Source organism: Pristiophorus japonicus, chromosome 3, assembly GCF_044704955.1.
Source record: "Pristiophorus japonicus isolate sPriJap1 chromosome 3, sPriJap1.hap1, whole genome shotgun sequence".
NCBI lineage: Eukaryota > Metazoa > Chordata > Chondrichthyes > Pristiophoridae > Pristiophorus > Pristiophorus japonicus.
In genome coordinates this window covers 143,975,522-143,999,090 of record NC_091979.1, presented here as the reverse complement: position 1 = coordinate 143,999,090, position 23,569 = coordinate 143,975,522, and the positions used below count along the sequence as shown (strand labels likewise).

At 43.0% G+C, this 23,569-nt stretch overlaps 1 protein-coding gene across 5 annotated transcripts in view; it reads left to right on the top strand.

Moving 5' to 3' along the window:
* Positions 1–23,569, top strand: part of LOC139259926 (signal transducer and activator of transcription 1-alpha/beta-like) — an 82,151-nt gene that overhangs the window by 21,149 nt on the left and 37,433 nt on the right. For 3 of the 5 annotated variants that reach the window (XM_070875878.1, XM_070875882.1, XM_070875879.1), the window contains exons 6-16: positions 3,632–3,710; positions 3,887–3,978; positions 7,704–7,855; positions 10,685–10,843; positions 11,661–11,753; positions 12,545–12,604; positions 12,896–12,925; positions 13,027–13,120; positions 13,284–13,325; positions 14,094–14,180; positions 15,919–16,017. In XM_070875878.1, the coding sequence (XP_070731979.1) occupies positions 3,632–3,710; positions 3,887–3,978; positions 7,704–7,855; positions 10,685–10,843; positions 11,661–11,753; positions 12,545–12,604; positions 12,896–12,925; positions 13,027–13,120; positions 13,284–13,325; positions 14,094–14,180; positions 15,919–16,017 (987 nt within the window). The remainder of the gene's footprint in view (positions 1–3,631; positions 3,711–3,886; positions 3,979–7,703; positions 7,856–10,684; positions 10,844–11,660; positions 11,754–12,544; positions 12,605–12,895; positions 12,926–13,026; positions 13,121–13,283; positions 13,326–14,093; positions 14,181–15,918; positions 16,018–23,569) is intronic. The other 2 variants (XM_070875881.1, XM_070875883.1) reach the window with 1 other exon arrangement.

Below are 23,569 nucleotides of genomic sequence, written 5' to 3'. Positions count from 1 at the left end.
GGTGGTACTTCAGTGTTTTGGGGTGCCTGCTGTACATCATCAATGTCTCTGAGCCGTATAGAAGGGTGGTTATCACCACTGCTCTGTAAACAATGAGCTTAGTGCTAGGTTTGAGCTCCTGGTCTTCAAATACTCTCTTCCTCAAGCGACCGAAGGCTGCACTGGCACACTGAAGGCGGTGTTGAACCATGACATCGATGTCTGCCCTTGTTGACAGTAGGCTCCCGAGGTATGGAAAATGGTCCACGTTGTTCAAGGCCTCGTCGTGGATTTTGATAATCGGGGGTGGGGGGCAGTGATGTGTGGCAGAGGTAGGTTGGTAGAGGACCTTTGTCTTCAGGCCCATGTTCTCGCACGTCTCGGTGATGGTGTTAACGATGGCTTGGAGTTTGGCCTCCGAGTGTGCGCAGAAGCAGGCGTCGTCTGCGTACTGTATTGGGACAACCTTGGATCTGGCCTGGAGGCAGCGGAGGTTGAACAGATTCCCATTTGTCCTGTAATTTAGCTCCACTCCAGCGGGGAGCTTGCTGAGGGTGAGATGGGGCATTGCAGTAAAGAAGATCGTGACGAGCATTGGTGCAATGATACAGCCTTGCTTGACCCCAGTCCAAACGTGGAATGGGTCTGTGGTGGATCTGTTGGTCAGGATCACGGCTTGCCTGTCATCGTGGAGCAGGTGGAGGATGGTGACGAACTTTTAAGGGCAGCCAAATCTGAGGAGGATGCTCCATAATCCCTCATGGTTGACAGTGCCGAAGGCTTTTGTGAGGTCAAAGAAGGCCATGTACAAGAGTTGGTGCTGTTCCCTGCATTTCTATTGATTTTCACTGCGTGGCAGATACAAGTCCATTGTGCCCCGTAGTGGGCGGAATCTGCATTGCGACTCGGAGGGAGGAGTTTTCAGCCACAGGAAGAATGTGGATTCTTGCGATGACTTTCTCAGTCGTTGACAGCAGGGAGATTCCTCTGTAGATACCGCAGTTGAACTCGTCACCTTTCTTGAAACAATTTGGTGCATCATTTGTTAGCCAAGCCCTTCTGCATTGTAGGTAGGTTCTAACTTGACTATTCTTTGGATTTCATTGTTTATATGTTACTGCTTAATTTAATTTCTATAAGCATGTTCTGATTATATTATATCTGCTATAATAGTATGTTAACTATCTAACCTTCCATTCTCCACTATCCTATATAAAATTCATGTAATAAGGTAATCTTTGTTCTGTAGATGACTTGTGCATTTGGTTTCTACAGTCAGAGCCTTTGCTGTGATTAATACATTTTACTGTGGGATTTTAAAATTCTAATGCATCCACATACCAGATGTTATGGTATTTTAAAAGACCATCATTTGCACATTTGCAAAATATCTCGACGTACTTTATACTGTTACTACAGCTCAATCCTGAATTTTTGGCCTTATTTAATGACATTTTTATGATATCAAAATTGACTAAAGTGCATTTTTGATCACAATGACGTCCTCAAATCTCTCCCTCCATATAAGTTCTCTTATCCATGTTTATGCCCACTCCTCTCAACGTTGTCCTCTCAACTTCTATGCTCTTAATCACTGACAACTCCACCTCCAATACTCTCCTACCCCCTTCCAGCCCCACTTCTATGTGCACCTTGGGGGAACCTTTTTTTCTTTCTTAGCCCCCACCATGCCATGTGCCGTAATACCTCTGCAGTTGTTGATTTTTCTCGTTGCCTTCACCATCACATTTTGAACCGGCATCTCCAGAAAACATTCACTGTCTCCCATCCCTGTCTTCCCATGCTACGGCTCCCATCTTCGTGCTGTTGAGTATGTTTAGTTCCTGATCATCAAATTCTTCTCCTCCTGTTTAAATCCCTGCGTGGCATGGCCCTTCACTATCTCTGTAACCTCCTACAACGCCTTTCCTGGTCCACCTCCCTAACTTTGTTCCTCTAACTTTGGCCTCTTGTGCATCTTCTCTCTTTCTTGCCCATTACCCCCACCATTGGTGGTCATACCTTAGTCACCTCAGCTAACACTCTGGAATTTTCTACCACTTTTTATTTTAATCCCATACACAAAACGCACCATTTTGACCAAACATTTGGTCACACTTCATATTCCATACTTTGGCTTGCTGTCCCATTTTTCCATTGTGCTTCTGAAGAGCCATGAGTTATTTAAAAAAAATTAAATGCTAGTTTAAGTTGTCATAGTAATAGTGCGCAATCCAGTCTTCCATTTTAGGAACTTGTCTTTATTAGTCAAGGGTGGACTTTTATGTGGTTCTTTTTGTATCTGAGAATTTTAATCTTCTTAGGTTTGCCTGGAAAACTGACTTGAAGGAAAATAAATAGACAAGATGGATCAATAGAGAAGCCACCCAGGGGAAGGGATGCTAAGGCTATTAATGAATGAAGATTTAGGGTCATAACCATATTCTATTTACAGATAGAGAACATTAACATGAAGAATTCGCTTATTTTTCACATCTTTGTAAAATAGTTACAAGAATTGTTTCTGAATTTAGTAGTTTGTGTTTTTTAACATCAATATGTTAAATTTTAGAAATAGATCAAGAACTATTTCTGTAATAGGAGCTTCCTGGCTCTCTTCAGTTCACTTCCTACTTGTGAAATTTGGAAGGTGTGTTGTGTACATCATGGTTCATTTCTGTTTTGCATGGAAATTGAAAGGGCCAATGACCGGTATAATCTGCCAAAATGTTCATCCAAAGGCATTTATTAAAGAGTAACCTATATTTATTTACAATTAAATGGAAATATGACTCGCAATAGAATTTGATAAATAGGACATATACAACAAAAAGTAGAAATAGAAAGCACTTGTTTTTAATAGTGAATTTTTCAATCACTTTGGTTATCCATACTAATGTGTCAGATGGGTTTAGTTGGTAACACTCTCACTTGTAAGTCAGATGGTCACTGCTTCCATCTCCACTCCATGACTTGAGCACATAATCTAGGCTGACGGTTTGGTGGAGTACTGCATTATTGGGGATGCCACCTTTTGGATGAGTTATTAACCTGACGCCCATTTGCCTGTTCAGTTGAATGTAAAATATATAATTTTGTATAAGGAGGAATTCTCTTGCCCAACATCATCCCCCAACCAACATCAAAATAAATTAGCTGATCATTTATCCTGTGCAAATTAGCTACAGGTTGAACCTCCTTTATCCAGAACCACCCTTCATCCAGAACCATTACCGGCCACCAGGTGGCGCATGCGCAGAACTCCAACATGAACAAATTGAAGTCCTTCCTCGCTGCTGACTCCTGCAATCGCTGGCCTGACCCCGTGACCTACCGCCCCCCCCACCCCCCCCCCCATGATCTCTCTGCCGCACTCCCAGCCCCAAGCCAGCAAGCTCCGATATCCCCTTGCTCAGTACCTGTACCACCTAATTTAACATGACCACCGCTCGTCCAGAAAAATCCCTTATCCAGAGCAGGCCAGGTCCTGAGGGTTCCAGATAAGGGAGGTTCAACCTGTACCTGTTTTTCCTACATAACAGTGACTTCCTTTCAAAGAGTAATTCTTTTGGCTGTGAAGCATTTTGAGACATCCTGAGGACATGAAAGGCACAAATGTGAGTTTGTTGTTTTTTTGTTTTTGTGATTATAGGAGATTGAGCAGGAAATCAAATCTCTTGAAGATCTTCAGGATGAATTTGATTTCAGATCCAAAACTTTGCAAAGTCGAGGTAAGAAGTAAATTTTATGTTAATTTGTGTACCAACGGTGCTGGTGAAACAAATTGTAAGTTATAATTCTTTTACACACAGTTGTCTTAAGCATTACTGTTATACATGTGTTGCAAATTAAAATTAGATGTAATTTGTTCCATGTTTTGTGTTTAATTCTCATTTTACTTTGATAGAGCATGAAGTGAATGGTTTGGCTCAAAATGAAATGAAGCAAGAAAAACTCCATCTCCACAATATGATGCTTAAGCTGGATGCAAAAAGAAAAGTAAGCCATATTTTGATATAGTGCTATGGTTATTGCCAATGCTTTATTAATTGCTATTCGATTAAACTTATAAGTAGCCATCTTGATTTTCAGGTTTTATTTTTCTTCAGTTCAGAGTTTAAAAAGAAACTGAAATCGCTATGAGCAAATATGTTTTCAACCACCACCACCTAGACAGATTAAATGGTCAATTACCTCATTGCTGTTTGTGGGACCTTGCTGTGCACAAATTGGCTGCAGTATATGCTTGCAAAACAAGTGATTACGTTTCAAAGGTAATTAATTGACTGCAAAACACTTGAAGGAGTCCTGAGGATATGAAAGGTGCTATATAAATGTACTGTCTTTCCTTTTTTTGTTTCAAAATTTAAAACAATGTTTACAATTGGAAAACTTTGGGGCTGAATTTTCCACTCTTGTGTTTCTGTTTGCGCCCTGGAGGGACGATAAATAATGTTTCTGGGCGTTACACTGGGTGTCCAGGTTTTAGCACCAGCCGGTATTTGCAGCGGCGCAAAAACTTACCGCCCCGCCCTCCAGTTTGACTGAGATCATGACGTCAATCATTGTGCAATGCTGCGCTAGCGCTCCAGATGGAAAATTTGGTCCTTGCGCTTCATTTAACATCCACCCCAAAAAACGGCATTCCCAGGGTGCAGCAGGCGGTATCGGCAGGTTATTTAAATGGAAGGATGAGGATCCTACATCGCAGGTCACATTGAATGCAATGGTTGTGCACATCACGCTGTGTGAAGCTCTGACTTGCAAACGGCACTTTTATCTGTCATTATAATGTCCTTACAAGGTCAGTGAGAGAATTTAATGGGGGCATTACTAGTTCATCAGTGTATCATGCTGGTTGCTATTGGCAGGCAGCGTCAAGCTAGAAGGGCAGCTGCTGGCCATGTCAGGCCATAGATGAGGAGAGGCCTAAGACATCTGGGGAGGAGGCCTTACCCCGCCCGCTTACAGGCACCAATGCTCATACCTCTGAGGAGCTGTGTGTGAGAAAGAAGTGCTAACAGAGATATGCCAGCTCCTACAAGCAGATTTACAGCCTTCCAGTGCCAATAGGACTGCGCTGCCCGTCGCAGTGAAGGTGACGGTGACGTTGGCCTTCTATGCCTCTGGCTCCTTCCAGGCAGCAATAGGGGACATATGCAGCACCTCTCAATACGCTACACATCTATACATCCGCCATGTCACAAAGGCTCTGTATGGCCGCAGAATGGACTTCATAAAGTTCCCAATGAGCAGGGAGAGCCAGACCGAGAGGGCATGTAGGTTTGGCAGAATTGCAGGCTTCCCGAGGGTTCAAGGAGCCATTGACTGCGCACACATCGCCTTGTGAGCCATTCAACAATGCAGAGGTATTCAGAAACCGAAAGGGATAACCACTCCCTAAACGTCCAGCTGGTGTGCGACCACTCGCAGCGCATCCTCGCAGTAGCTGGGGAGCGCACATGATGCTTTCATCTTACGTGAGAGCAGGGCTGCCTGATCGGGGACAAAGGATATGGCCAAGCCACCTGGCTCACGACTGCCTCCTCCCCTCCGCAACCCCACCACCGAAGCTGAGAAGCGCTACAATCAAGAGCTATGCAGAGCCATGCAGCCACCAGCAACATCATCGAACAGACAATTGGTGCTCAAGCAGCACTTCCGATGCCTGGAGGCAGCCTTCAAATACTCTCCTCAACAGGTCTGCTGCATGTTACACAACTTGGCTATCCTGAAGGCCCAGGCATTACCAGTGGGGATTGCAGGCCCATCTCAGAAGGAGGAGGACGACGACGAAGAGGAGCTTTGCGAGTCCCCGATTGCACAGCCAACCCATCCACAGGGGAGGCAGCGTGTAGATGCTGCCGGAGCAAGAGCCGCACATCGCCAGCTCATAATGGACCGGTTTGCATGAACAGTGGAAGTTGAGGGATGCATCTCATACTGGCCATGCTATGTGCCACCATACAGGCACATCTACGCTGAGCTTTTGAATGATACAAACTACATCAATGGCAAAGGGTCGAAGTAACACTTTCATCAAAAAAAAAGTAACAAACAATCCACCCCAACAAAACCAAATAAGACAATAAACCATCAGAACCAAATGATAAGTTACTTGCAGCAGAATGCTGTTTATTTTAACAAGTGCTTTATTTTTAAAAAATAACTTTTTTACAGGCATTCTCATAATAGAGCTAGATATCTGCAGAAGGCTGTCCCACCCCTGAATGGGACTTGGACTGAGATTTCCCCCCCACCCCCCCTTCCCTTCATCCCCCTCCCATGCCGGTTGCTCCTCAATGAGGCCTCAGTGCGTACAGCAAAGCTGCTTGAGAGTTGCTGTGTTCAGAGCATGGCATAAGCTAATTGACTAGTAGGTACTATTATGAAAAGACAACAGTTTACAATGTTATATGCTAATAGAGTTTGTATCCACAATTGATGCATGTTTATAACAAAGATCGTGTTTAGGATATAATGCTTGACACAAACATCTCTCTCGACTACAATCTCTATTGAAGGGCCCTCTGGGGTGGTGGAAATCAGGACAGTTGGTGAACTTAGCAATGACAGGAGCTAATATCCCAAAGTGTCCCAGGGCAGACAGTGAGCAAGGGCAGTCCTCCCCCAGTTCAGGCTGGGTCACTGTGTAAGTGACAGCAGCCGGAGAGGCTGACACAGTGAGACTTAAACAGGGCAAGCTCTGTCCAGATCTTGGAGGGAATATATGCAAGAATAAATCAGCTTAATTTCATTCCGGGATATTTATAATTACAATTTGCATCAATACAATTTAAAATCTATACTCCTTACGAAAGCAACCAGGCTGTTCCAGCGCTTGCAGCACTGGTCGGATCCCCTTGCCTCTTGGGACGCCAACGACACCACGTCGGCGATCTCGCCCTAGATTTTACGGTAGGCCCAGGGTGGAGGTTTCCCTCGCCCACCCTGGGTTAATTGGGCCCACCGCGAGTGCACCTCCACAACAAGGGCCTTGTTGGCCTCATTGGAGAAGGGTTTGGCCCTCCTTCTCCCTCGCTCCACATCTTGAACACTATCTGAATCAGACATTTAAGTGCTCACACACTGAAATCAAACTGTTTGCTCGAAGCTAATACCGATGTATATATCTATATATATTTACTGCTCTTCAACCAAGGGAGGGTTGTAAAACATGCAAAAGCTGGATAATATCTTTGTTTTTCTCTCTTCTCTCTCTCGCGAGCTCGCTCTCTCTCTCTCTCTCTCTCTCTCTCTCTCTCTCTCTCTCTCTCTCTCTCTCTCTCTCTCTCTCTCTCTCTCTCTCTCTCTCTCTCTCCCACCCTTTGCTTTCTGTGCATGCGTGGATGACCCCTGACCTCCCGAATCACAGGAAAACCTATTTGCCAAAAAAAAAACGCATGCGCAGGAGGTCATTGCTAGGGAAGCCTTGCCTTCCACATTGCTGGGCTGTTCCCCCCCCCCCCCCCCCCCCAACCAAAAAAAAAGCCGAAAGTCGCGATTCCAAAAGTGGGCGATGTTCCAGCGATCCTGAAGGCTGAAACATCACCCATTTTTTGGGCCCTAGCAATCTAAGTGGAAAGTCTAGCCCTTTAAGAGGTAAATATTTCAGAACTGTATGTGTGTGCGCACCTACTCTAGAACAAGGCATTTATATGGCTCTTTTGCATATTTTTGAAATGTAGAGTTCACTGACTGACATGCTATACTGTTATTTGTAGGATGTAGTGAATAAAACTGCCTGTCTTCTGAATGAAACCGAGCAAATTGAGGGCATTTTGATCAGTGAAGAGTTGGTAGAATGGAAACGTAGACAGCAGATTGCATGTATTGGAGGACCACCAAACACCTGTCTTGACCAGCTGCAGCACTGGTGAGCTTTTCAATCATTTGTAGCAACTTGAACTGAGATTGGCTAACTCAGCACAAAATATTGATTTTGAACACAGAACTTTTCTGGGCATGCCAGGAAGTGAATTTAACCACATGGCCTTTTAGGAGCTTTGGTTATGTAAGAACAGTGGTAGCAATACCCCAATAAAGGGATATTAATTAAAGGGCTGTCTAGAAATTTGTTTTATCTTCCCTTCCATCTCCCACTTTCCAGGAAGTATTAGGTGCTTGAAAATGGCTTATTTGAGTCATCTTGGATCATGCCTGGAGCAATACATTTATCTATCAGTAACATCGAATCTATTACCTGAAATTCATTTCCAGATATAGTGAAACTTGTAAATTAGGGACACCTATGGGACTTGGATCAGGTGTCCTTTATTTGTAGGTGTCCTTATTTTCAAAAATGGTCCTTGTATGTACAGTAAACTGGATGAGCAGATATTCCAGGATTGGCTGTATCTCCTTTGGCGTTCCTTTATTTTTGTCCTCGCCTGTGATCGTGCCTAATTCTGGAGTCCTGCCAGCAGGATGTGATTTCTGTTTGTTGGGTTTCCTAGTTCATTGCCATCCCAGGACCTTTTCCATTGAGGGCAGGATGTCCTCTTCCTTGAATCTGTTACATTGGAAGCCTGAACAGGGCAAGGTGGCTGCTGTAGGGCTGGAGTGCCTGGCAGATCCCAGTCAAATGAACATAGAAAAAAATAGGTGCAGGAGTAGGCCATTCAGCCCTTCGAGCCTGCACCACCACTCAATAAGATCATGGCTGATCATTCACTACAGTACCCCTTTCCTGCTTCTCTCCATACCCCTTGACCCCTTCAGCCGTAAGGGCCATATCTAACTCCCTCTTGAATATATCCAATGAACTGGCATCAACAACTCTCTGCAGTAGGGAATTCCGCAGGTTAACAACTCTCCGAGTGAAGTTTCTCCTCATCTCTGTCCTAATTGGCATACCCCTTATCCTTAGACTATGTCCCCTGGTTCTGGACTTCCCCAAAATCGGGAACATTCTTCCTGTCCAGTCCCGTCAAAATTTTATGTTTCTATGAGAACCCCTCTCATCCTTCCGAACGCGAGTGAATACAGGCCCAGTCGATCCAGTCTCTCCTCATGTCAGTCCTGCCATCCCGGGAATCAGTCTGGTGAACCTTCGCTGCACTCCCTTAATAGCAAGACCGTCCTTCCTCAGATTAGGAGACCAAAACTGAACACAATATTCCAGGTGAGGCCTCACCAAGGCCCTGTACAACTGTAGTAAGACTTCCCTGCTCCAATACTCCAATTCCCTCGCTATGAAGGCCAACATACCATTTGCTGCCTTCACCGCCTGCTGTACCTGCATGCCAACTTTCAATGACTGATGTACCATGACACCCAGGTCTCGTTGCACCTCCCCTTTTCCTAATCTGCCGCTATTCAGATAATATTCTGCCTTCGTGTTTTTGCCACCAAAGTGGATAACCTCATATTTATCCATATTATACTTCATCTGCCATGCATTTGCCCACTCGCCTAACCTGTCCAAGTCATCCTGCAGCCTCTTGGCGTCCTCCTCACAGCTCACACCGCCACCCAGCATAGTGTCATCTGCAAACTTGGAGATATTACACTCAATTCCTTCATCTAAATCATTAATGTATATTGTAAATAGCTGGGGTCCCAGCACTGAGCCCTGTGGCACCCCACTAGTCACTGCCTGCCATTCTGAAAAGGACCCGTTTATCCCGACTCACTGTTTCCTGTCTGCCAACCAGTTCTCTATCCACGTCAGTATGTTACCCCCAATACCATGTGCTTTAATTTTGCACACCAATCTCTTGTGTGGGACCTTGTCAATTGGAGGGGATTAATGTCCTGCCAACCCCTTTCCTCGACCCCCTCCATCCGTGTGCTGTCCATCGTCAGGGGGGGGGCTGTTAGAAGTTCATCAGTACCTGACATACTTGTGGAGTCGGGCTGCCAACTCTGGTTAGAGGCATTCCTGGGGGATTGCTCACGTGACGTTATGACCCTATGACATCTGATGATGTGATGTCGGATTGCATGACTTCCACAAATGTTAGATTAACGTACAAAAAGGTTGAGTCTCCTGTAGTTGAGAATCTTTATTTGTGGTTTTGCGCCAGCAGCTGCTGTGTGAGAAGTTCCAAAAACCAGGGGGCCACCCGAAAGCAGGCAAAGAGGGGAAACCGAGGACGGGGAAAGGGGGAAACCTCTCTCTCTCTTTTCTCCCTTTCTCTCTCCCTTTCCCTGCGATTTCAGTGTCCCCAATTCCTAACTCTCCCTTCCCACCAACCAGTTTATGTAATGGAGATCTCTTTACCCACAATCTATAGCGGCAGAGATGCCCCTCTAGCCATGTTGGGCAAACATTCAATCCTCTAGATATGCCGCTATGCATGCTGGGTAAAGGAATCTCCTTTACTGGAAAGCCATTTTTCCACAAGCTGCCACATCGCACTTACCTGCGTGTCTGGTGTTTTATGTTGTAAAAGCACTTCGTGCATCGAAGGCTGTCCATGGTTTGTAGTTTGCAAATGTCCCTGGTTTCAAGGGGCAGTTTGTATCCATTATAATGTAAATTATTTGGGACTGTCAGTGTGTTTGTTTTAGCAGGTGTCAGTTTGTTCAGGTTTCACTAGTTTGCTGGAAAATGTGTTGGTAGTTAATTGAAAAGGTGAGATTTTTCAGGATTATATAGTTTTACTGAAAAAAAAAAAGTAAAAGGGGACTGAGAATGGGATCTTGATGGTTCAGTTTGTAACTTGCCGATCCTTAGTCTCAGTGATGGTTGTGCTTTCAGGTTCACATTGCTGGCTGAGAGTTTGCAGCAGGTTCGGCAGCAATTAAAGAAACTGGAAGAACTTGAGCAGAAATATTCATACGACGGGGACCCCATTACTCAAAATAAACAATTCTTGGAAGAAAGGAACAACAGTTTGTTCTGCAATCTTATTAAAAGGTAACTATTTCAAAAAAAGTTCAAAAGGAAATGTGACTTTTTCAAAACGTTCATCCAAGTTCCTTCATATATTTAAGCTTATTAGATCCATTTCTCTGGACTCCTGATGTTGGTCTACACAGCGCAAAATGGAAAGGAAAATCAGGCATGGTGTAAAAAGGGGTTGCTAATTTGCTATGAACCCATTTGGCACTCCTAGCGAAGACCAATTTCACTCCTATTGCCTATTGCTAGGGTACAGATCCACAAGTGTTGGCAGTGTACATGCATCTTAACAATTGGTCATCCTTCAACTATTGCCGTAGACAATGTTTTGATAGGCTGTTTAACTGTAATCTTGCCCAAAAAATAAACAAAATAAAACTCATATCTATTGCTGCTTGTCTCCAATAACCACTTTTTCAGCAGTGCAGAGATTTTGCAGAACTGTTTAACCAAAATGCAAATAATGTGTTTGAATCTCCACCATTTGTGCTGGTGTGTACAATGTACTCCCATAGACTCTGTTCCTCTTCCCGTATCTGAACTAAATGAGCATCAATCTTAAAGTGGAAATAAACATATTACATCATCCAGTTTGAGAGGCACCTTCAACTTTGCTAATGCCTTCACTGATATTTGTGCAGATTCTCCCCCCATGAATAATCACTGTTCCTTTTCCGATCATCCACTCATTAACTTTTATTACACTTCAACCTGTTTCTCTGTAGATTGAATTGCTTTTTTTTTAAAAAAAGAAATACTTTATTTGCAAAGTGCTGATCATTTAAATTAAACTGTATGATATTCATGTTCCACTCTGCCCACTTTACTTCAGTTCCTTTGTGGTGGAGAGACAGCCTTGTATGCCAACTCATCCACAGAGACCAATGGTCTTAAAAACCGGTGTGCAGTTCACTGTTAAGTTAAGGTGAGTGATTTTTTTTTTAACCTTTGATCATAAATAAGTTTCACACAGATAAATATTAGGTTTCCCAGATAGCTATTTATTTAAAAAAAAATGATTATCCATATCTGAAGCTAAATCAACCTTGACCCTGGGATCGAACCTGGGGACCTGCCTGATCATTGTGGCTCAATCTTACTAGATTGATTGAATGAACCCTTGATGGCTCTGAATTGGCCCCTACATTTGTTGTCAAATATGATCTACGCACCATACAGTCTGTATTGAGGTGATGAAAACATTAACCAGACAGAAGTAGCTGTAGACTGTGATTGAAGTGTGAAGCTGTAAAGGAAACTTATTTACCCACAGCATTTTGTGATCATTCTGCAGATGCTTTGAATGTACTATTGATGTAACTTCTACAAAATTTAAAAAGGTTTAAATAACAAACTGGTGTTTTGATGCACAAAAAGCAGTGATAAAGCCTGTGCTTTAATAATAAAATATTGTGTCCACCATCTTGTATAACTGAAAATGAATTTGGAGCCTTGCCTCTCTGTCATGGTGCATTATGTGATGGAGGCCAGACTTTACACTGGAATCTGTTTCTTGGTGATATGGTTTTAAGTCACACTTCACTAAACTGGGGACTTAAAAGTGCAAGTGGCAAACAACAGCAAGAATCACAACAGCTACTAATGATTAACATAAAGAAATGCTTTAATTTAGTCATGTGGGCTTAGTTCCCTTTTTAATCTGCTATATGGTATGTGATATTTTGCACCTCTTATTCTTTTCCCATTTTGTTACAGGCTCTTGGTAAGGCTACCAGAACTAAATTACCAGTTGCGTGTAAAAGCATCTTTTGACAAGTACGTAATGTCATATTATTTTCATGTGTTTTGCTGCAAGTTATAGGTGGCATCTTATTTAGGGAAAGTAGTAGTTTAATGTAAACTTAATTTCAAGACCAGCGAATAGTATGTCCATGATTCAGCAAGAATAGCTGAAATACATAGTGGCTTCACAATAGGATGAAGTGATATCAGACTATACACTTTCCAATTTTTCAGTTGGTTTTAAGACTATTCTGTTGTCAGTAAATCTGCTATTTTAAGGCTTTTGCATTTAAAATAGAATTTAATAGTGTAATTTCTTTTCAGGGATGTCACTGAAAAGTGTTCTGTAAAAGGGTAAGTACTTAATTTATTCCTAATATTGATTTTCCCTTTTGTAATTTTGTCTTTTTTTTTCATGTGTGTGTTTTACACTCTTAATTTACTTCCTCATATAGATTTAGAAAATTTAATATACTAGGAACTAACACAAAAGTGATGAACATGGAGGAGTCGACGAATGGAAGCTTAGCTGCTGAATTCAGACATCTGGTAGGTAGCTGTACTGAAAATCAAATGTTGGTTCAGTGTATTCACCACAGTGCTATTCTATTGTAATCCTCTCCTAGCTGAGTGTTCAATAACAACAATTACAGAGCAGTGCATATTTTTGAAACTTGTTTTTAATGCGGTATGGTCTGTTTCTACATTGCAGCAACTGAAGGAACAGAAAAATACAGGAAGCAGAACAACAGAAGTAAGTGCAATATTGTGGGTACCTCCAGGCTCAACTTTTCTTCCAACAATCTGGGGCCAAAATTGCCCCTTTAAGCGCTGTGACGGCCTTAAAGAGGCGGCCATGGGTCAGTAATGACCCTCCAACTAGTCGGTGTGCAGTAAGGACCATTTTATAAAGTGCCCAACCTGGATTTTGCAGCCAACGGGCAGCCCGGCACCCCTTCTTGGATGCCAGGCCGCTGGCCCGGTCGCAACCCTCTGTGGTGGCCCAGTGGACCTAACTAAACCTCATGCAGAGTTCGCATGACTCATCAGCACGACGTGGCTCATCTGCGTTGCGCTGACATCATCAGCGTAGCGCTAATGACTGGGAGGTGTGGCAGACTCGACCGAAGGCCACTTCGGTCCGGAACACCGCCCTGCTGGGAAAAAAATTCTAAAAACTGAATTTCTGTCGGATCTCTGCCCCATGGATTGGGGCGGAGAAAATCTTTTTTTAGAAAAAAAGTGTGTGCCCCGTTTGGGGCAGGGCTCAATCTCTGCCCCACTCGCCTCATCAGCCTCCCAAGCTTCACTACATAATCTCTAACTTCTTCAAAACTCCATTGCCACATTGTGTCCTACATTAATTCCTGCTTACCTATCGTTCCAGTTCTTGACTATCTCCTTTGTCTCCCTGACCCCATCGCATTGAAAGCAAAATTCTCACCTCATTATTACTTTTTGCAAACTTCTTGTATTATGTTTTAAAATCGTCAGCTAAACTAATTTTTTAAATCTGCCTAAGCAGGGCCCCCTTATTGTGACTGAGGAACTTCACTCCATCAGCTTTGAGACTCAGTTCTGTCACCAGAACCTAATAATTGACCTAGAGGTAAGATGTATTCAGAGGAAAAAAAACAATCATTTCTCAGTGAATTTGGGGTTTCACAGCTATTTAAAATGAAATCCTATGATTTTGTTCTTTGAAAAGTATATCTCGGGACGTGGGTGTCGCTGGCAGGTCTGGCATTAATTGCTCATCCCTAGTTGCTTTGAGGCGGTGGCGATGACTGAACTTCTTGAACCGGAGCTGTTCGATAAAGCTGAATCCCATGATTTTGGTTTTTTTAAGGTTAAAGCTAAACATTTTAACAATAGTTAGAAACATTTGTTTTCCACGTGTAATAGAGTTCATGTAGTATCTGATAAGTTTTAGCAAACTGTTAATTTGGTGTATACAGTACATTAAAATTGTTAGCTTTGATTTGTTAATGTTCTGATACACTAGGTGTGCTGCTACAAATCATGGGCAGAAATTTGGCTTTAAAAGAATTGAATAAAAAGTCTGTAAACAAGTGATGTAATAATCTGATGGCGATGATGGCCATTAGCAACCTTTAAGGACTGGACGGTGGCAAATGTTACAAAACCTGGCCAAACAAAGGATAGGGAATAATAGGCTATTTAGTGTTGCCTTGCTTGTGGGTAAAGTGCCCATAATACAGATGAAATTAGTGAATACTTGAGAGACATGGGCTAAAGGGAACGCAGTAGATGCTATATATATATATATGGACTTTCACTATTTGACATGTGCTACATAGACGATGGACAGAGTGATAGCTAGGGAACAGAAAACAAAGTAGGATTTAATGTTTTTCAGATTGGCAAGATGTAGTGAGTCTGTAGACCTTCGCTGAAACCTCCTTTTGTTTTCCATTTGTATGAATGACTTGGATATCCAGGTACAAGAGGTCTGCAAACTGAGGGAAAAATGCAGAAGCAAGTAGAAGGAATACTGGAGTGGACAAATAGGTGGCAGATGTAGATGTGAAAGAAAATATACTCCAAACGGTGATATTCTTAACTGAGGAATCAAGAGGTGCAGATACATTGATTTTAAAAAATGGGATTGCAGATAGAAATGGCCATAAAAAGGCAAATGGGATGCCATCTTTTATATATATATAGGGTCATTATAAAAGCTAAGAATTGATAACTGAGTTTGGAGTATTCTCCACACCATTATGGTTGCCATGAAAGGGTAAAACTGAAGGGATACCAGGAATGAGAGGTTATAGTTATTGAAGACTTTTCAAGAATTTTTTCAGCGGTTTCACTGGAACAGAGAAAGTTAAGGAGAATCTAATCGTTTAAAAAAATTTCTGAAAAGTTTTGATTTCAATTAAAAGGAAAATCGGGGGTTTCTATAATGGGCGCTCAATCCAAAAAACACCAGTTTTATACTCCAGTGGTAAGTTGAAAATTACCCCCATAGACACTTGACATCACGAGAAGAATAAAGAGGGAAGTTGTAAGAAATATGTTTGTTACTGGAACATGGAATGTTTTACCACAATTTTCTATGTAGGAATCTAAAGCATTATTTAAAAGGAACTGCATATGGTATTTAAAAATGAAGACTGAAAAAGGATGCAAGAAAGAGTAGAAGAAATGGGATTAGAACAACTGGCTCCGATTTGAAGTTCTAGCACCAGTGTAGGTGTTATAGGTCAAATGGCTGCCTATTTCTGTGCTGTAATATCTGTTAAGAGTATATAACTAGGTAACTCATTCTTCAGAGAGTGGTGCATTTCATAATGACATTTTTTCTCCCCTTGCTTCTGCAGACTACGTCGTTGCCTTTGGTGGTGATATCCAATGTTAGCCAACTCCCCAATGGTTGGGCCTCGATTTTGTGGTACAATATGCTCGTAAGCGAGTCTAAGGTATACATCTGCATGTCATGTTTTGACTGGCATCGTTGAGTGTCTCTGCAAAGGATCACTGTTTATATAGGTTGAGTCTAGGTCATGTTTACATTAGAGATATGGGGAGCCTTGCCTGCTATTGTAGTGCATATTAGAAATTCGAATCATGTGCAGTGTGCGATGCTCCTGGCCAGCAGTACAGTACTGAAAATTATCCTTCATGTTTAATGGCTATTTCCAGTGGATTCATATTAAACTTAATTGCTGAAGTTCAGGTGAACTTGTTTAAAGTGGAGTTATTGGACTTTTATAGTTTTCGGAACGGTGATTTACATTTAATTTTTTTATGAACAACTATTCTGTGTAAAGTCAGGAGTTTTTCTGCCACACTCCCCGCCACCCCTGTGTCCAGTTGATCCTCTTGTGCATCAACATTAAATAGCAGAAAAAAGATGGTAGCTGAAACAATAGCTTTTCAGCTTAATCATAATCTATAGGCACCCTAACAGCAGCGACACTGCTGGACAGAGTATAAATCAAGAAATGATGGAGGCTTGTAATAAAGGAACGGCAATAATCATGGGCGATTTTAACCTTCATATTGATTGGACAAAGCAAATTGGCCAGGGTAGCCTTGAGGAGGAGTTCAGAGTGTATCTGGGGTGGTTTCCTTGGACAGTACGTTGCAGAAACAACCAGGGAGCAGGATATCTTGGATCTAGTATTGTGTAATGAGGCAGGATAGAAACATAGAAAATAGGTGCAGGAGTAGGCCATTCGGCCCCTTGAGCCTGCACCACCATTCAACAAGATCATCGCTGATCATTCACCTCAGTATCCCTTTCCTGCTTTCTCTCCATACCCCTTGCTCCCTTTAGCCATAAGGGCCATGTCTAACCCTCTTGAATATATCCAATGAACTGGCATCAACAACTCTGCGGTAGAGAATTCCACAGGTTAACAACTCTGGGTGAAGAAGTTTCTCCTCATCTCTGTCCTAAATGGCTTACCCCTTATTCTTAGACTGTGTCCCCTGGTTCTGGACTTCCCCAACATCGGGAACATTCTTCCTGCATCTAACCTGTCCAGTTCCGTCAGAATTTTAGATGTTTCTTTGAGATCCCCTCTCATCCTTCTAAACTCCAGTGAATACAGGCCCAGTTGATCCAGTCTCTCCTCATATGTCAGTCCTGCCATTAGTCTGGTGAACCTTCGCTGCACTAACTCAATAGCTAGAATGTCCTTCCTCAGATTAGGAGACCAAAACTGAACACACTATTCCAGGTGAGGCCTCACCAAGGCCCTGTACAACTGCAGTAAGACCTCCCTGCTCCAATACTCACATCCCCTAGCTATGAAGGCCAACATAACATTTGCCGCCTTCACCACCTGCTGCACCTGCATTCCAACTTTCAATGACTGATGTACCATGACACCCAGGTCTCGTTGCACCTCCCCTTTTCCTAATCTGTCACCATTCAGATAATAATCTGCCTTCCTGTTTTTGTCACCAAAGTGGATAACCTCTCATTTATCCACATTATACTGCATCTGCCATGCATTTGCCCACTCACCTAACCTGTCCAAGTCACCCTGCAGCCTCTTGGCATCCTCCTCACAGCTTACACCGCCACCCAGCTTGGTGTCATCTGCAAACTTGGAGATATTACATTCAATTCCTTCATCTAAATCATTGATGTATATTGTAAATAGCTGGGGTCCCAGCACTGAGCCCTGTGGCACCCCACTAGTCCCTGCCTGCCATTCTGAAAAGGAACCGTTTATCCCGACTCTCTGCTTCCTGTCCGCCAACCAGTTCTCTATCCACGTCAGTGCATTACCCCAAATACCATGTGCTTTAATTTTGCACACCAATCTTGTGTGGGACCTTGTCAAAAGTCTTTTGAAAGTCTCAATACACCACATCCACTGGTTCTCCTTTGTCCACTCTACTAGTTACATCCTCAAAAAATTCTAAAAGATTTGTCAATCATGATTTCCCTTTCATAAATCCATGCTGACTTGGACCGATCCTGTCACTGCTTTCCAAATGTGCTGCTATTTCATCTTTAATAATTGATTCCAGCATTTTCCCCACTACTGATGTCAGGCTAACCGGTCTATAATTACCCGTTAGCGCTCTCCCTCCTTTTTTAAAAAAGTGGTATTACATTAGGAACTGATCCAGAGTCGATAGACTGTTGGAAAATGATCACCAATGTATCCAGTATTTCTAGGGCCACTTCCTTAAGTACTCTGAGATGCAGACTATCAGGCCCTGGGGATTTATCGGCCTTCAATCCCATCAATTTCCGTAACACAATTTCCCGACTATTAAGGATTTCCTTCTGTTCCTCCTTCTCACTAGACCCTCGGTCCTCTAGTATTTCTGGAAAGTTATTTGTGTCTTCCTTTGTGAAGACAGAACCAAAGTATTTGTTCAACTGGTTTGCCATTTCTTTGTTCCCTATTATAAATTCACCTGATTCTGACTTCAAACATTAATTTGTCTTCACTAATCTTTTTCTCTTCACATATCTATAGAAGCTTTTGCAGTCTGTTTTTATGTTCCCAGCAAGCTTCCCCTCATACTCTATATTTTCCCCCTCCTAATTAAACCCGTTGTCTTCCTGTGCTGAATTCTAAATTTCTCGCAGTCCTCGGGTTTGCTGTTTTTTCTGGCCAATTTATATGCCTCTTCCTTGGATTTAGCACTATCCTTAATTTCCCTTGTTAGCCATGGTTGTGCCACCTTCCTTGTTTTATTTTTACTCCAGATAGGGATGTACAATTGTTCAAGTTCATCCATGTAATCTTTAAATGTTTGCCATTGCCTATCCACCGTCAACCCTTTAAGTATCATTCGCCAGTCTATTCTAGCCAATTCACATCTCACACCATTGAAGTTACCTTTCCTCAAGTTCAGGACCCTAGTCTCTGAATTAACTGTGTCACTCTCCATCTTAATAAAGAATTCTACCATATTATGGTCACTCTTCCCCAAGGGGCCTCGCACAACAAGATTGCTCATTAGTCCTTTCTCATTACACATCACCCAGTCTAGGATGGCCAGCCCTCTAGTTGGTTCCTTGACACATTGGTCTAGAAAACCATCCCTGATACGCTCCAGGAAATCTTCCTCCACCATATTGCTACCAGTTTGGTTAGCTCAATCTACACGTAGCTTAAAGTCGCCCATGATGACTGCTATACCTTTATTGCACGCATCCCTAATTTCTTCTTTGATGCTGTCCCCAACCTCACTACTACTGTTTGGTGTTCTGTACAAAACTCCCATTAGCATTTTCTGCCCTTTGGTATTCCGCAGCTCCACCCATACAGATTCCACATCCTCCAAGCTAATGTCCTTCCTTACAATTGTGTTAATTTCCTCTTTAACCAGCAACGCTACCCCACCTCCTTTTCCTTTCTGTCTATCCTTTCTGAATGTTGAATACCCCTGGATGTTGAGTTCCCAGCCTTGATCACCCTGGAACCATGTCTCCATGATGCCAATTATATCATTCGTTAATTGCTGCCTGTGCAGTTAATTTATCCACTTTATTACGAATACTCCTCACATTGAGGCACAGAGCCTTCAGGCTTGTCTTTTTAACACACTTAGCCCCTTTAGAATTTTGCTGTAAAGTGGCCCTTTTTGATTTTTGCCTTGGGTTTCTCTGCCCTCCACTTTTACTTTTCTTCTTTCCAACTTTTGCTTCTGCCCCCATTCTACTTTCCTCTGTCTCCCTGCATAGGTTCCCATCCCCCTGCCATATTAGTTTAACCCCTCCCCAACAGCACTAACAAACACTCCCCCTAGGACATTGGTTCCGGTCCTGTCCAGGTGCAGACCGTCCGGTTTGTACTGGTCCCACCTCCCCCAGTACCGGTTCCAATGTCCCAGGAATTTGAATCCCTCCCTTCTGCACCACTCCTTAAGCCACGTATTCATCCTGGCTATCCTGCAATTCCTACTCTGACTAGCACTTGGCACTGGTAGCAATCCTGAGTTTACTACTTTTTGAGGTCCTACTTTTTAATTTAACTCTTCGCTTCCTAAATTCAGATTGTAGGACCTCATCCAGTTTTTTACCTATATGCACCACAACAACTGGCTGTTCACTCTTTCCCCCTCCAAAATGTCCTGCACCCGCTCCGAGACATCCTTGACCCTTGCATCAGGGAGGCAACATACCATCCTGGAGTCTCGATTGCGGGCGCAGAAACGTCTGTCTATTCCCCTTACAATAGAATCCCCAACCACTATAGCTCTCCCACTCTTTTTCCTGCCCTCCTGTGCAGCAGAGCCACCCATGGTGCCATGATCTTGGCTGCTGCTGCCCTCCCCTGATGAATCATCCCCCCCCCCCCCTCCCCCAGCCCCGAACAGTACCCAAAATGGTGTATCTGTTTTGGAGGGGGATGACCGCAGGGGACCCCTACACTACCTTCCTTTTACAGCTCTTCCTGCTGGTCACCCATTCCCTATCTGCTTGTGTAACCTTTAGCTGCGATGTGTCCAACTCAGTAAGTGTGCTATTCACGACATCCTCAGCATCGCAGATGCTCCAGAGTGAATCCATGCGCAGCTCCAGTGCTGCAATGTGGTCTGTCAGGTGCTGCAGCAGGATACACTTCCTGCACATGTAGTCGTCAGGGACACTGGAAGTGTCCGAGTTCCCACATAGCACAAGAGGAGCATGACACGTATCCGAGCTCTCCTGCCATGACTTCACCCTTAGATTAACTTAATTTGGCAACAATGATAAAGGTTACCTCCTGATAAAGGGGAAAAAAAAACAAGAAAAACTACTCACCAGTCACTTACCCCCTTGGCTGTGACGTCGCCCTTCGATTTCTTTCTACTTTTTTGCCTTCTCTCCCTGCACCAACTGGCCTCCTCGAACTCCCACGCCGCCTCCTCCTCTACTGCCAACGCTCTCCGACTGTTGGGCCTTTATAGGCCTCGAACTTCCGCGCCACCTCCTCCTCGATTTAATAAATGAGTTTGTAGTAAAGGATCCTCTTGGAATGAGTGACCACAATATGGTTGAATTTCAAATTTAGTTGGAAGGTGAGAAAGTTGGTTCTCAAACCAGGGTCCTAAGTTTAAATAAAGAAGATCTCAAAGGTATGAGGGCAGAGTTGGCTAAAGTGGACTGGGAAAATAGACTAAAGTATGGGTCGATTGATGAGCAGTGACAGACATTTAAGGAGATATTTCATAACTCGCAACAAAAATATATCTCAATGAGAAGGAAAGACTGTAAGAGAAGGGATAATCATCCATGGCTAACTAAGGAAATAAGGGATGATATCAAATTGAAAACGAGGGCATACAATGTGGCCAAGACTAGTGAGAGGCCAGAGGATTGGGAATTTTTAAAAAGCCAGCAAAGAACGACTAAAAAAAATGATCAAGAAAGGGAAGATAGATTGTGAAAGTAAATTTGCATGAAATATAAAAACATAGTAAGAGTTTCTATAAGTACATAAAAAGGAAAAGAGTGGCTAAAGTAAATGTTGATCCCCTAGAGGATGAGACTGGAGAATTAGTAATGGAGAGCAGGGAAATGGCAGAGAAGTTGAACAAATATTTTGTATTGGTCTTCATGGTAGAAGACACCAAAAACATCCCAATAGTGGATAATCAAGGGGCTATAGGGAGGGAGGAACTTTTATACAATCACTCACTGATAGAAACATAGAAAATAGGTGCAGGAGTAGGCAATTGGGCCCTTCGAGCCTGCACCGCCATTTGATGAGTTCATGGATGAACATGCAACTTCAGTACCCCATTCCTGCTTTCACGCCATATCCCTTGATCCCTCTAGTAGTAAGGACTACATCTAACTCCCTTTTGAATATATTTAGTGGATTGGCCTCAACAAATTTCTGTGGTAGAGAATTCCACAGGATCACCATTCTCTGGGTGAAGAAGTTTCTCCTCATCTCAGTCCTAAATGGCTTACTCCTTATCCTTAGATTGTGACCCCTGGTTCTGGACTTCCCCAACATTGGGAACATTCTTCCTGCATCTAACCTGTCGAAACCTGTCAGAATTTTAAATGTTTCTATGAGATCCCCTCTCATTCTTCTGAACTCCAGTGAATACAAGCCCAGTTGATCCAGTCTTTCTTGATATGTCAGTCCCGCCATCCTGGGAATCAGTCTGGTGAACCTTCGCTGCACTCCCTCAATAGCAAGAATGTTCTTCCTCAAGTTAAGAGACCAAATCTGTACACAATACTCCAGGTGTGGCCTCACCAAGGCCTTGTACAACTGTAGCAACTGATGAAGTAGTACTTGGTAAAATAATGGGACTAAAGGTGGACAAGTCCCCTGGACCAGATGGCTTACATCCTATCTTCTTAAGAGAAGTGACTGCAGAGAGAGTGGATGCATTGGTTTTAATCTACCAAAATTCCCTGGATTCTGGGGAGGTCTCAGCGGATTGGAAAACCACAATTGTAATGTCCCTATTTTTAAAAAAAAAAAAGAGGCAGACAAAAAGCAGGAAGCTATAGACCAGTTAGCCTAACATCTGTCGTTGGGAAAATGCTGAAATCCATTATTAAGGAAGCAGTAGCAGGACATTTGGAAAAGCATGATTCAATCAAGCAAAGTCAGCATGGTTTTATGAAAGGGAAATCATGTTTGATAAATTTGCTGGAGTTCTTTGAAGATGTATCGAGCAGGGTAGATAAGGGGGAACTTGTGGATGTGGTGTATTTGGATTTCTATAAGGCATTCGATAAGGTGCCACATAAGAGGTTACTGCACAAGATAAAAGCTCAAGGGTTTGGGGTTAATATATTGGCTTGGGTAGAGGTTTGGCTAACAAACAGAAAACAGTGAGTCGTGATAAATGGGTAATTTTCTGATTGGCAATCAGTGACTAGTGGGGTGCCGCAGGGATTGGTGTTGGGTACTCAACTATTTACAATCTACATTAAAGACTTGGATGGAGGAACCGAGTATTACGTAGCCAAGTTTGCTGATGATACAAACATGGATGGGAAAGCAAATTGTGAGGAGGTCACAAATAATCTGCAAAGGGATATAGACAGGCTAAGTGAGTGGGCAAAAATTTGGCAGATGGAGTATAATGTGGGAAAATGTGCGGTTATCCACTTTGGCAGAAATGATAGAAAAGCAAATTATAATTTAAATGGAGCAAAATTGCAAAGTGCTGCAGTGCAGAGGGACCTGGGGGTCCTTGTGCATTAAACATAAAAAGTTAGTATGCAGGTACAGCAAGTAATCAGGAAGGCAAATGGAATGTTGGCCTTTATTGCAAGGGGGATAGAGTATAAGAACATAAGAAATAGGAACAGGAGTAGGCCATAAGCCCCTCGAGCCTGCTCCGCAATTCAATAAGATCATAGCTGATCTGATCATGGACTCCGCTCCACTTCACCGCTCGCTCCCCATAACCCCTTATCCCCTTATCGCTCAAGAAACTGTCTATTTCTGTCTTAAATTTATTCAATGCCCAAGCTTCCACAGCTCTCCGAGGCAGCAAATTCCACAGACTTACAACTATTTGAGAGAAGAAATTCCTCCT